Here is a 14,006-nt window from a genome sequence, read left to right on the forward strand (position 1 = left end):
CAAAAGTGCAGAACCAGGAATCTTACGGCATTGCTTACAAAGACATCAGAGTTCTGCTTCTGAGACCCTGCATATCGCATTGATGAATTTCCTCCTCCCTTCCCATGACGTCCCCTGTCTGCAAGGAGAATGTGCCCTACCTCCTGCACAGCCAGCTGCTCAGGGACTCCCTTCATCCACTCCCGCAGCTCAGCCAGCTCTTCAATGCTGTTTGGTTTCTCATGTATTTTGCAGCTGATGGCTACATACGCATTACAGATCTGCAGGAGGACACAGCAGAGAAAAGGCCACCAAAAAATCGTTAATTGCTAATGGGCAAAGTGGAAAACCTGCCACGATCCACCCACTTCCCATTCTAAAGGTGGATTGAAGTGATGACTACAATTATGTTTTGTCTTTTTCTTTCCACAGTATTCCTCCATCCATCTCATTTGAGCTCAAATGGAATGAGATTGCCAAAAAGAGAGGAAGAGGAACTGCAGGTATACAGTTGAAATGATGACAATAACAGATTCGGACAACCCTCTGGCAGACACAGTTGTCTACATTCCAGTTACCCTCAGAGCAAGCAGAAGGACCATCCAGTTGGCTGCTAGGCAGATCTTTTCAATTAACCAACACACTTTTACAAGATGGCAGGGTCTTGAACAATTTCCTCTCAAGAGGTACAGCTTTCAGGGATGTTAAGAACATTTAATACTTGCTTCAGTTGAGTTTGCGTATCTCCCCTCCACTAGTCTTTCAAACAATCGCTCTGATTAAATCTTTAAAATGAACACATTAATGTTGACCCAGTTGCCATCTTTTGAACATTTCACAGTGACTTCAAAAACAGAAGGAAAAGACATTGACAGATAATCTATCGGACCAGGGAACTTACATTCTCCACTTGCAAATGGAGGTTTTTAGCCAATATGTCCAACATGGAAGTGGCAAGCGCTTTGTATTTTTTGGACAGATTTTGCTTAACAACTTCCGTGCTAATATGGAAGGGACCAATGATAATAGAACTAGGTAGAGTGTTGTCCAGATTCTCCTTTTCAGACAAGTACATGTTTACTATATTCATCACCTCCTGGGCAGATGGACATTGCTCTTCGTAGTCTCTGTAAATAAAAGCACCAACAAAAATAGGGTAACGTAGACCTTAAGATTATTCGAGCATCCGAGCACCTTAGGAGAGGGCAGGCACTTCAGTACGGTGTGGGAATAGACAGGAATTTGTCAGATATGTGTAAATCAATTTAGCAGGAATAAAACAAGAGAAAAAGGGGTTCAGTCCCACTGTCTGGAGAAAACAGGAGGCCTAAAAGAAGACCATTAAAGTAACACAGGTTATAGGACAGCAGAGGTGCAAAGAGGTTTGGTAGTGAAAACAGTGAGACCAAAACAAAAGAAAATATTACTTTGAATGCTATCAGCCTGAATAGATGCTGTTTGAAGGAGGTCAGAGTCAAGTACACAAACTGGATTTTCAAACAAGATGAGTCATTTTTAGGCCCATTAACGTCTCCAATTCCACTTACAAACACGACAGCAACGTGACTGCTGTCAAAGGCAGGACATTCTTACTGCCACCACTGATGTCCTCTAAAAGCCTGGACCATTGTCCATGGCTGAAGGCTGCCTCTGATGGATGCCTCATCTCACATTTGAGGCACATCACACACATTTGTGGTCTCACAACAGGTCCTGCATTCTCATGCACATCCACACCACAGCTTCTGAAAAGGATTGCCATTCGCGTTAGAGGTGCCTCTGTTAGAAGCCACTTACCTTAGGAAGTAGTGGATGTCATTGTTATTAAGCTCTAAGAACTTCTCATATCTCCTGGCATAGGCTAGCAGAGGGATCAGTGCCTTCTGAATGGCAGACCTCATGGCCTCACACAGTTCTTCCACTTCTGGTTTGTGCAAGCCCACCGAGTCCAGCAAGGGTGTGTCTGTGATAAGCAAGTTCTCCAACACATACTGGAAGAGGAAGGCGAGAGGTATTTCAGGACTAGAATAGCTAGCCACGTCTCCCAAGGAGAGAGGTGAGACAATCACCAGTGGCACCTTTGGGAAGTTATCCTTCTACATTGTGTCAGGAACTGTTTTATCAGGGGAATCAAGGGAGACAGATCTTTCACAATAACTGGCAGAAGGATGCACATGCAGAAGAGCCCTGTACCAGACTGACAGCACTGGAAAAGGTGCCGTTTCCTTTATGAGTCTGCTTTTATCAGCTTCTTTGCACTTAGGGCAACCAGGCTACTTAGGACATGCCTCTACAGACTGTGCAGCACTAATCAGGAGGTAGCAACCACAGAAAATAGCTACAGAGCTGTGGAACTTGAAGAAATCCTGTTAGAATAGAGCTGTATTAATATAGTGCTGTGCCCAAATTAATTTAACTGGATTTCCAACTCCCTACTTCTGCAACTCTCCCTCAGCACAAGCTCAGGGGCGTCTATGCAATGCACTCAGGAGACTTGCACAACTACATCGCTGTTGATGCAGAAGAGTTCACCTTCTCCAGCTGTGGGACAGTGTGAGTCACCAGGATTCCCTTGTCAAACAGAGAAATGAGGGACTTTTCAAAGCTCTCCACAGGGGGGCTGAAGTGAACACCACTGCTGTCCAGCACAAGGTCTGTTACAAAGAGTGGATTCCTTTGAGGCCTGCAGTGGGAAGAGATAAGAAAGAAGAGGGATGTTTTTTGAGACAATGGCACACAACTATATTGCTCTGGTGCATATTAAATTGCATATTAAAATGCCTAGTGGACAGGAAAGGAAAGCAGAGAAGAGAAGGACTGTCCCATGCAGATGAAGACATGAAAGATTACGTTCTGAAGTTACTTGAAAAGACATTGAGAACTCATCTGTCAAAGGTGAAGGAACATTACACATCAGGTTCCCCAAAAGTAATAACCTTATGTTGAGAATTGGAGCTGCTTTACAGAAATGCAGATGCTTCTCAAACCAGGCAGTCAGCATCTCCAATGTACTCTTAAAATGTACCTCCCAGAAGTTATATTCAGTATCTTCCAGTCCTGTATGCTACCAGCATGGCTCAGGATCAGCTGAAGTCAGTGTCAAGGCTTCCACTGATTCCAAGGTAAAAGGCATCATGTGAGTGACAGGTGTTTTTTTTCTTCAGCCTCTAAACCTTGTTTTTTAATACCATGAAGGACAGAAATCCTTAAATCAATACCCAATAGAAGAAAATTCTAGGCACTGTGACAACTCAAATTTGGTATTCTTTAGAGACCCCAGGCAAGATGCTGCTTCTGAGGTTTAATCCAAGAACAGAATTAAGCAGCCATGCATCCTGGTGTTCTTCTCCCTGACCTCCAGAGAAAAGCTGGTAGTAATCATTTGCTCCCTTAAGAAAGCTGGAAGCAGCTCATTGTTAGAGCAGCATGTCAAAGTCGCAGACCTTGGTTCTGATGGGCTGCCTCATGTCACTAACAGCAACGTGAAATCCATACTAACAGAGCAGCCAGCTCTGTGTCATTCTTCTAGGCTCAAGCAAATGTGTCAGGTGGAGGACTAGGAGGAACAACCCAGCCTAAAGTGTTCATACAATGCAAAGCTCACTTGCAAGAACAGTAGCTAGAAAGACAATGGCACTACACTTTTCCACTCTTTCTACCCTCTTTCCCCACTCACTCTCTTCCTTACCTGTAGGGGCTATTGATGAGGTCATCTCCCCATTCCATGTCCTCTGAGCAATTCAGGATACCATGACAAGCATCCAGCAAAAGCTGGGTGAAGCTAATCAGTGACTTCTGGACCAGACAGCGCAGAAAGTCCTGAAGAATGAATCTGATGCGCTTCATCAGCTTGCACAGCTTGGACATCTGGTAGGCATCCCAGTCGCTCTCTTCCAGGTTGTACCAGTCTTTGCCTGCATCTCTCAGTCTGCTCTCTACTGCAGCCTTTAGAGTGCTGATCCAAGTATCCTTGAGAAACACCTGAACCTAGAGCAAAGAAACAAAGCAAGCTGTGTAATCCTCCAAGGGTGGACAGGAAAGCAGCGTGGCAAGGTTAGCTGCTAGCTGGGACTGCTGGACCTTTCTCTGCTGTGAGAGGTAAGTGTTTTCTTAGAACTGTGGCAGCTGAACAGTAGCTTGCAAATTCATGCGCGTGCACATGGCATCTCAACCTGGCCACACATCTCCTTTCACTGACAAAAGACCTACAAAGAGAAAGCCTGATATTAAAAAGCAGGAGTGCTCTATTCTTTCTTTCCATACACAGTGTTTCCCTTTTGTTCTCTTTTCCATACAGCAGCATCCCCAGGGCTGCCAGTGTCATGGTCCCCCATAAAAAGTTGTGCAGACAGTATGATGACCAAGTAAAGGACAGAATGTTGTCTTCTCTTGACAAGCAAGAAAGAAAGAGGGGCAGAAGCCAAGGGCAGCAGCAGTCTGTAGTGTTTTAATTTATTAAAATACCACCAAGTGTCACTTTTGCTCCACAGGCAGCTGCGGTTTGTGTAATAAAACAACCTCAGTCACTGAGTGGATGACAGCACTGCCTAGCTGAAACAGCATGGGACTGGGAAGGACCAGCATATGCCCTCTGCCACTGATTTACTGTGTAACCCTGTGCAAGCTACTCCACGTGGCCATATTCAGGGTGCAAAGTGCTGCCCCCATTTAGAGGACATGAAGATCTTCTGTCAAGAGTTACCAGAGAGCTGCAAATTTTTGTCCTAGTCTGCTGGCATTGCAAGCAGGGTGATTTAATTAAGTCCATAAAGAACACTGAGTGTAGAAAAGTGTTATCGTCATGAGTGCTTTGGGAGGAAAAAAAGCTCTTGTGCCTTGCAGCTGGAGGGATGGGGAAATAAAACACAAAAAAAAAAGGAAACTCTTGAGTGCCAACCAGGACTGTTACCTGCATGAAGATGAGGAGGAGGAAAGAAGAGTTGTAGCCCTGCATGGTCAGCATTGGCTGATACTAACTAGGAGGCTATGGTTCTTTCAGCCCATTCTCTCCACATCCCAATAAATTTGGCAGCACATACAAATTCCTCCCTGCCCCACCTACAATGTCTCCTTTGAAAGCTCATCCATTTCCAGGGAATTGATCTGCAGCTGCTGCATCTGTCTGATAAAGGCTGACAGCTCTGCAGGCTGCTCCGTGTTCACCCCCAACACTCCTCCGCTCACCTGAGTGAAGGTCTGGGTCTGGATCTGTTCAAATTCCTTCAAGGAGATGTGCTTGTTTAAGTTTATGTTAAACAGACACATGGTGGCTGCCTTGTTGCACTCATCTTGCACCTCTGCAAGGAGAAGAACGACTTCTGGTGTGGCCAGGAGCGAGATAAAGTTGAAATCTGCTTGTCGTTCAGCAAAAGGGTAGTCTGGAATCCAGATGAGCCCTGACATTGAAAAAAAAGAACATTAAGGGTTCAGAGACTGTCTTAGTGCCTGACCTTCCTGAGGCTTGTCTCTTGAAGTTTCCATGAGAAAGAACATCGGACCTGAAGAATCTTCCCGCTGAGGCTTCAAGACACAGCCCCCCCATCTTTTACTGTGGTCGTTTTCTTCTAGTTCAGGACTCCAAAAGAGCCTGAGCCTTCTTCCACACCTGAGGTGTGCCACAGCTGAGCACAGCAAAGGGAAGGCAGTCAACCCCAGCACAGCGTCGAGGAAGGCAGTTAAGCTAATTACACTGCCACGCATTTGGTGCCATTAAGTGCACACGTGCAGAGTTACTGCAGCTTAGCTGGGAGATGGTAATATGTTCAACTGAGGTAATGCAGACGTGCAAATATGCCCTAAAAAAGAGCAGACATACTCCAAAGTCTCATGTAATCTCCTGCTGCTGCCCCTCATGAGCCCTAAACACTAACTTGAACCTGAGAGTTTCTACAACAAAGCATGAATCCTGTCAAAGTCAAGAGGTCCTATAAACATACCAAGTTCAAACTGCTTCACTATTTCTCGTACCTTTCTCTGGTACTTTCTTCTCCTCTTCATCTGGCAGGGTGACATAAAAAAGGGTCTGAGTTTTGGAAGTGACGACTCTGTCAAAGCTGATCCTGTTCATGGTGCGCTGATAGTCTAACTTCACTTCTTTCTCCAGGCAGCACAAACGGTCTGACACCCTGTTATAAGACATGGAAGCAATGATAACCCACAGTGTTTGAGCAGAATTATGTCTATATTTCTATGTCTTCTATTCTCCCAAAAGACAAGTGATAGGAGAAAAGGAAATGACCTCAACTTGCGCCAGGGGAGGTTTAGATCGGATATTAGGAAAAATTTCTTTACTGAAAGAGAGGTGAAGCATTGGCAGAGGCTGCTCAGGGAAGTGGCGGTCTCCAAGCCTGAAGGTGTTTGAATGGAATGTAGATGTGGCACTTTGGGACGTGGTTCAGTAGGCACAGGGGTATTGGGCTGATGGTTGGACTGGATGATCTTAAAGGCCCTTTCCAACCTTAATGATTCTATGATTCTATAGCTTTACTGCAACACCTACCTTTCATTCCCTTCCACCTGGATTTGCTAACCCAGCTCACCTCCTACTGAATGCATTAGGAGAGCTGTACAACTAGGAAGCAGACAGCAGAGCCATCAACTGGACGTTTAATGACAGAGGCAAGAGGGGACCTGGGACTAGGACTGCAGCCTTCTCAAGTGTCTTTTCAGATCAAAGAAAAATGTCCACTGAGAGCGTGCAGGTGGAGAAGCATTACAGAGCCGAGGGGTGAAAAACTGAGGTAACGTGGAACTGATAAAGAACTGATAAAGCCAGCTTGCAGTTCTGGAAAAGTTAGGCTATCTGAGCAGTCTTCCCAACTGCCTCCTGCTGAACCTCTTGAAATCAGTCTCCTCAGCCAAAACATGTTGTAAGTGCAGAAACACTGCTCTGCTCGCCCTAGAAAATCATCATCATCTTTCACCTCAAGTAGGCAGAGTGCTTTTCCTTATACCTATATTTCTGCTCACAAACAAAGCCTAATTACTCTCCTGCTCTCTAGTTCAGGCTGCCAGACCACGCAGCCCTTCACATCTTCCTGTCTCTAAGCCGGGCAATCAGTCATGGCCGATTCTCAGCGACACCACCAATGGCTCATGAGTCATCAGCCCAGAGACTCTTAAAACACCTTTCTGATATGAACTGCATCTCAAAGATTATATCCAGGTGGAGATCTGCTGTTCTGTTTGCTTCATGCTGTGCAGAACTCCTTCCGATTTTAGCAGCTGTTAATAAGTAGAAGAGTAACCAGCAGACAACAGCCAACTCTCTGGAGACAGCTGGTGGTCTGCAGATCAATTCAGCAATGACTGATCTGTTCCCTGAAAGACCAGGAAGACAGCAAGGTCAACCATGCCATTTCTGTCCAACTTCCCTGCTGTTGAAGGCTACTTAAATGCAGGTGTATGCATGGCTCAGTGGATCTGCATATGAAGTCATGTATTTCACCCAGGAACACTGACAGATCACCCATCCCACACGTGATCCTGGGGCTCTTGTCCTATCCACTTCGGATGACACTCTGGGCAAGAGGGTGGTGCACAGGCCTGTGAGCTGGATGCTCAAGATCTGCCTCCACTCCTGCTCATTTTGTTGCCCTACGAAGCCCTACAGTGTTAATGGACTGGAGGCTGAGAACCCAGATGTGTATTTGATGCTTTACCACTTCTCTTTCTTCAGCTTGGGAGTATGCAGAGTCAACAGCTTCATTCTCCCCAGGCTCTCCTCATCGATGCTGCTGAGTCCATCTGTGGACATGCAGTCCACATACAGGTGATAAAGTATCAGTGCCTGTGTCTTCTTACGCAAGCTGTGGGCAGAAACTACTCGCTGTGCGAACACCCGGGGATCTTCAGCCAGAAACAGCAGGCGGATTCGTGGCACCCAGTACTGACATGACAACAACGGGGCTCTCCCTGGGAAATGAAAGTAAAGCTTACATGAATCTACAGGGAACACAAACCCCAAGGATGGCTTGCAACGCCAACAGCAACTTTTCGATGGACAATATAATTGGGTTCGCTCACTGGAAATCAAAATGAGGGACCAAATCTAGGGAAAGCAAGAGACAACAAGCGTGGAATTACCAGCATCTCCAAACCTTTCAAAGGGGGGTACTTCATCTTAATCTGTCCGCATACATCTCAAAATGGCATTGGCCCAGAAAGATCATCATTTAATTTGTCTTGAAAGCACAATAGATGGGTGACAGAGTAAAAGGAAAGGTATCTTCAAAAGGAAGGACACAAATAGGCTGTCAAATTAAGGAGTAGAGTTCTCTCTACTAGAGGTTTTTCAGGATAGGTTAAGCATGTCTGTCAAGAGTTGTAAGAGGGAGAGGAATTAAATGATTTCTTGATGCCCTTCCCATCTCTACCCAGGACCAGCATAGGTAATGGACTGGATCTCAGAGTATGCATCAGGTTCCAAAAGGACTTGCTCAAAACATACCTTCTGGAGTTATTCCTCCATTCAGGATGGGTCTCCCTTCTTCATCTCGCACCTGCCCGTTCCTATCTGTTTTATGGACCAAGTAGAGCTCTGTCTCCTTGTCATAATCCAGAACACCAACATCAATCCACTCATAGACTAACTTCTGGCTTCTGGGGTCCTCTGAGAGAATCAAGGATTAAAATAGGGTTAAGTCCATTCTCCTGGAGGCTACGGCAGATGAACTTTCCTGATCAGAGTGGTGATGCTACAGTCAAATCCATTTACTAGCTTGAATCTTGGTCAATCTCCCATAATTTCTGTTGTGATCAACACTGCAATCTGAACCTGACTTCTGATTCTGCACTCGCAGTGAAATCCAGACAGAACATACTGTATTCAAGCTATCTAATTTTATAATATCTATGTATCAATAAAGTGAAAATTTGACTGTACTGGCACAGAAACAGGAAGGCAAAAGGCAGAAGCTATTTCTAAAAAAGTGGAAACGGTCCAGGGCAGGACTGACAGTTGTCAAGGTCCCTGGTCTCTTGCTCTGACTGCCTGAGCCTGGTCAGAATGAGATTTAGCTTTTCCGTTATGCAGAGCTGCATTTGTCACAATTTACATGCTCCCTGCTGTGGAATGGATCTGTAATTGTTAGCGTTGCCTCGCTTGAGTAGTAACTCATTCAAGCTTTACCATGTCCCAGTACATCATCTGTAGGTAAAAGTGCTTTTCCAGGCACTGGCTTTCTATCGTGAGATCCTGGCTCCAGTCCTAGCGAAACCCACTCTTCTGGTGTTCGACAGTCATAGTCGTTGTTGTCAAATATCTAAAAAGCCAAGACAGGAGTTCAATGAAGTCTTACTTCAGAGAGACGAAAATACTTAATATAAAATTTCAGGGGAGGAAAATGAATATGCAGTTCCTAAACAGGCTAGAAAAAGAGAAAACAATCCAGGTACAAAAGCTGTGCTGATCTTTGATCAACAATCTTCTCCCATACAGCAGTATCTGTATCTCTAGCCCTTTCCTAGGGAGCAAAGGCACCACCTGGAGAGGTCTCACGCAGTTAATACAGCCAACTACGGCATCCAGAAGGAAACATGAGACAGCAGCTTCTACTTGGACCCAATAATGACAGCGAGGAGCACCCTCAAGGACTATCAATTTTGATAAAGTTGTGAGAACCCTGCAGAAGATGCTCAGCATCTTGTAAAGATCCTTCACAGCCCAGACCTGCCCTAAAGTATTTCCTTGTTTTATCATTTGTTGTATCAACGATGGCCAAGTGTCCTGCAGTTCTCAGGAACATCCTGTGGCATAAGCAAGGAGATAGATCATGAGTGCCAAACACATTGTCTTACCATTAATGGGAGGTAGATGGGAAAGACAGGATCTCTCTTCTCCTCAATAGTTGACATACTGTCAGGACTGTGATGCCTCGGCATCAGCTGGTTGGAGTCTATCCCCTTGCTGGCTAAGAGCTCAGCAATATCAAAGGTGAGATACAGCCGTCTTCTCCTGTTTTGAATCAGACAGGGGAGTAACTACTTATTGCACCTAGAAAGGTGCCTATCCCTCTAACTCCATTTTTTGATTGTGCACCCCCATCTTCATCTATAAAATAAAATATTTCAGTTGGAAGGGACCTGCAACAATCACCTAGTCCAGTTTATATATTATAGACATATACACTGTATGGATATATTATGTACATTAGAAAGCATACAAAAATAGAAATAAAAGAAAAATAAGAAAAAGGTGAAATAAACACTATTTTAAAACCATATTTTCTTTCCGCATCCCAGTGAACTGTCTTGCACACCTCCTGCAACACTCACCCCACTACTTTAGAAACCACTGCCCTACAGGATAGCATTTTTTTAAGGATTTTTGACATGTCACATCATGCAAGCAAAAATCAACACCCTAATCTGCTGTATCCATTTCGTAATGACGTCTCTAGCCACCTTCTGGTTACTTACCTCTCTACCTCAATCTTCCGAGGGCATTGCCCTGGAAGCCTTTGGAAGGCAATCTGCACTTTGGGCTTAAATGATTGTACTGGGAAATCTGACTTGATGAGGTTCTCAGTAGTTGGTCCAATCACTTGCTTATCCAGGACACTTACAAAGTCCTCAGGCATCTTGAAGGTTGTGACTAAGAGATAAAGAGAAACACATGTCTGAAATCATCGGACATCATCTGCTTTGCATTCACACACACACAGGAGGATGGAGCCGTCTCCCGGGTTGTCGGCACAAGTCATTCTACCAGATTTGTGAGAGAGATCAAGCAGAGATCAAATGGGAAGCAGAAAGAAAACAATTTTTCCTGCTGCAATAAGTCATTGTGGTTTTGCAGTATCAAAATGATGGCATAGAAGCAGTGCCCACTGAGAATTACTGCCACGCACCTTATTAGAAGGTAAGGCACTCACCTGGCTCTAAGGAGCTCTGCTCTATTCCCAGTTTTGCTGCAGACTCTACACAATCGTGGGCAAGTTACTGTCTCTAGTGCCCAGCTTCCCTCACTCTCAGAAACAGGTGGGAGTCCTCTGCCTCCCTCGGGTGCCCTGAGACCAAGAGTCAGTTGTAGCTGGGAAGAACTCGGTCAAGATGGTGATAAAGAGCTTATGAATATTGCAGGAGAGAACAAGTCGCGTAGGTCATCCTCATGTGTTGAAGTCCCTATTCACACCTTACTTGGGACAAACCTCTCCTCAGTTTTCGCTTAAGCAAAACTCCCACTCACATCAGCAGAGGTGTGAGAAAAAATTGAGTTAAACCGCTAACAATCTCACGATTTGGCCAAGTGTTTTCAATGGAAACTTGGACTAAGCAAAAAGTATACACTTCCAAGAAGTGGCTGAAATTAAACCATGTCATTTACCCCATAAATAAACTAAACTGTTTATAACACTAAGCAAGCCTCAAATAATAGAACAGCAGCAAACTGGGAATTTGAAGCTTAACCTAAATTAAGTAATTGCATGCAAGCTTTAAAAAGCACTATTCCCTAGACAGAGATAAGCATTGAGTTAAAAATAGATTTTAGTGGAGTGCTTTTCATTTGATGAACTTTCATGCTTTACCAAGGAGAAACTTAGGGGTTTGGCTCATAAGTGTGTATTTTGAATGTCAAGCTTTGGACACGCTGCCCTGGGTGCTTCTGCTTGCTTCATGGATATGACCCCTTGATTTCAAACCAATTGTGCAGAGCAGGCAATAATGCTGAACCCAGACACGATTCAGGATGATCAGGTACAGAAAGGGTCCTCTAAGAGGGCACTCCCTTGCTCTTCCTAAATGGTCCCTAACAACACACACGTGACTACATATTGACTGCTTAGGGACTAAAGGAAACAGCCACTGAACGGGTTCCTTTCTCTCTACTCCTCTCTCTTAGGAAGGGTGCCTAAACATAACCCTAAACATTTCCATTGTCCATATCAATATGCATCTTTAAAATAACCTCAACGAATCCCTGAAATGCAGAAGGCTTACTACAACTCCTTTAGCCTCATGCGTACCTATTGCTTGGGGTCCTTCCAGAATGGCCCTGATTTATACTTCTTGTCAGGGAGCACAGCTGTTCCAATTTTGTCACTTCATTGTTGCAAAATCCATGGCACCATCCATTTTGGCACTTTGTGCACTATCAACTATTTATGTCAATACTTAGCGTTTCATTTGCATTTACATTTCCAGCTTGATAGCTTCTTCCCCCTTGAAGAAGCAGCAGATCATAAATAGAGATCTGTCTCCACTTGTTAGGGATGAGTCTAGCTTGTCAAGATTCACTTGAGGATGCAGTCATTTGTCCTCACTCATGAAAATAAATGTCACTTCTAAGCACAGGAAGGTGGTATATATAGCTACCATCTTTCTCTGAGGCTAAAATCCTCTCATACACACAATTTCTCTCCACCCGCCACCAGCCTATGATCCATATCCCCAGGAGTGCTCTGGGGGCCAGGAAAGTGCTGGCTAACCATACTCTGTTCCTGTATTTGAGCATCCATGATACCACAAGCTCTTGTAAGCAGGTGGGACCAGAAGCTCTGTAGACACAAAGACCTCTTGCATCTAGAAAGAACAAGCTGCTTCGAGGCACAGCTGGATGCAGAATGAATAAAGGAGAGAGGGTCACATTTTTGGCTATGGGTACCTAGATCTTGAATACAGTTCTCACAGTCAGGTCCCACTTTCAAAGAAAAGGAGCATTGCTGACTTCATATCAATGATAACACATTCAAATTCAGTGCTTTCTCAGCACGTGGCCTGTGGGGTCAAACTCTAAATGAAATTTACTTTTCACAGGACATTCAAACAGCTCAGCACCATTCCTAGCACCAAGAGGAGAATGAACGCAGTGCACTAAACCTAGAGTGAAAAGCCTAGTTCCCAGCTCACTCACTATAAGTAGCCTTAAGCATTATGGCCCCATGTCCTGCCACATCATGTTCCCCCTCAGCATATTTACCTTTAGGGGTGTGCTGCTCGAGGTCCGCCTGTCCTAGCAAAGAATGGTACTCGTGGAGGGCAGCACAAACATCCTGAAATGCAGCATGAGATGGAAGTGTGAGAGAAAGCATGGTTGTTGGAGGGTGGCTTCTAGAGGTCCATTTTATCAGAGCCTTAGGGAGAATTGGGACTGTGAATAATAGTCAGAAAAGGCTCAAAGATGCACAAATACCTGGAAACTTCAGCCCAGTGCACAGAGAGGCAGGGGATTTGTCAGCAGAATACAGCCTCGCATCAGCTCAAAATGTGGATTGGGGGCTCATGGCAGGCAGTCACAACTGTTTTACTTCCAAGTATCATCTGCAGTTGCAAACATAAGCCTGCTCTGCCATGCGGGCATCCTAAACCCTGGCAACACCATGATGACAGTGACAGCACTGACACTGAGACAGGCTGCACAATTACGATCAGGAAGAAACTTATGGCTTCACTTTGTCTTGCACCAAGTCCTCTGACTGAAATGAAGGGCTAGTACCTGGGGTGAAAGCTATAATTCTCCACACCTAGTGGACCATAGGCCTTTCCATTTTAGAAGGACAGTGGCAGAAAAAGAATTGCTATTTGTACTTACCCCTAAGATGCTGGAGGCTCCTGGGCTGAGGACATCAGCATGAAACATCTTTTCTGTAGAGGCTGAATGTTTGTTTGGCCCCTGGTTGCAGCTATCAGGAAGCAACAAACTCATTCCTGGACCACATTCCCAGGACGAAGCTTCATTGCTGGTATCAAGAGGGTTGGGGCTCCCACCCAGAGAATTCGTCAACTCCTTCTGTGCTTTATCCATCTTCTTAGGTAACCCTGGGCTTGCTGGAGTAGAAAGACATTGATCCTGTTAAACACTATCTTTTGCACCGCTCCACACCCTCCCACCGCGCTGGATATCCTTGGCTTGCTAAGAAGATGAGTGGGTAACAAGGTAGGTGTGACCCTCTGCTTCGGTACCAAGAGCTGCCTTCATGACCCGGGGGGTATCCATCTCATGTGGATGACTCGATGGCTCACTAACTTTGGCGAAAGGGACTGCTTTATTATTCCAAATGGGTTTTGGAGGGGGAAAACCAGCAGTA

General features: G+C 45.0%; 1 protein-coding gene across 1 annotated transcript in view; it reads right to left on the bottom strand.

Annotated features, from left to right (window-relative positions):
• The window catches only part of DNAH1 (dynein axonemal heavy chain 1), a 61,702-nt gene extending 47,976 nt beyond the window's left edge, over positions 1-13,726 (bottom strand). The window contains exons 1-14 of the mRNA XM_069866302.1: positions 13,511-13,726; positions 12,899-12,971; positions 10,399-10,573; positions 9,778-9,934; positions 9,110-9,242; positions 8,429-8,590; positions 7,641-7,893; positions 5,947-6,104; positions 5,164-5,375; positions 3,668-3,966; positions 2,512-2,662; positions 1,777-1,970; positions 881-1,106; positions 141-260 (exon numbers count right to left, since the gene is read on the bottom strand). Of these exons, the coding sequence (XP_069722403.1) occupies positions 141-260; positions 881-1,106; positions 1,777-1,970; positions 2,512-2,662; positions 3,668-3,966; positions 5,164-5,375; positions 5,947-6,104; positions 7,641-7,893; positions 8,429-8,590; positions 9,110-9,242; positions 9,778-9,934; positions 10,399-10,573; positions 12,899-12,971; positions 13,511-13,723 (2,526 nt within the window). The 5' untranslated portion in view covers positions 13,724-13,726. The remainder of the gene's footprint in view (positions 1-140; positions 261-880; positions 1,107-1,776; positions 1,971-2,511; positions 2,663-3,667; positions 3,967-5,163; positions 5,376-5,946; positions 6,105-7,640; positions 7,894-8,428; positions 8,591-9,109; positions 9,243-9,777; positions 9,935-10,398; positions 10,574-12,898; positions 12,972-13,510) is intronic.
• Between the last annotated feature and the right edge of the window lie 280 nt (positions 13,727-14,006).

Source organism: Phaenicophaeus curvirostris, chromosome 11 (genome assembly GCF_032191515.1).
Source record: "Phaenicophaeus curvirostris isolate KB17595 chromosome 11, BPBGC_Pcur_1.0, whole genome shotgun sequence".
In the NCBI taxonomy this organism is placed as follows: Eukaryota; Metazoa; Chordata; class Aves; order Cuculiformes; family Cuculidae; genus Phaenicophaeus; species Phaenicophaeus curvirostris.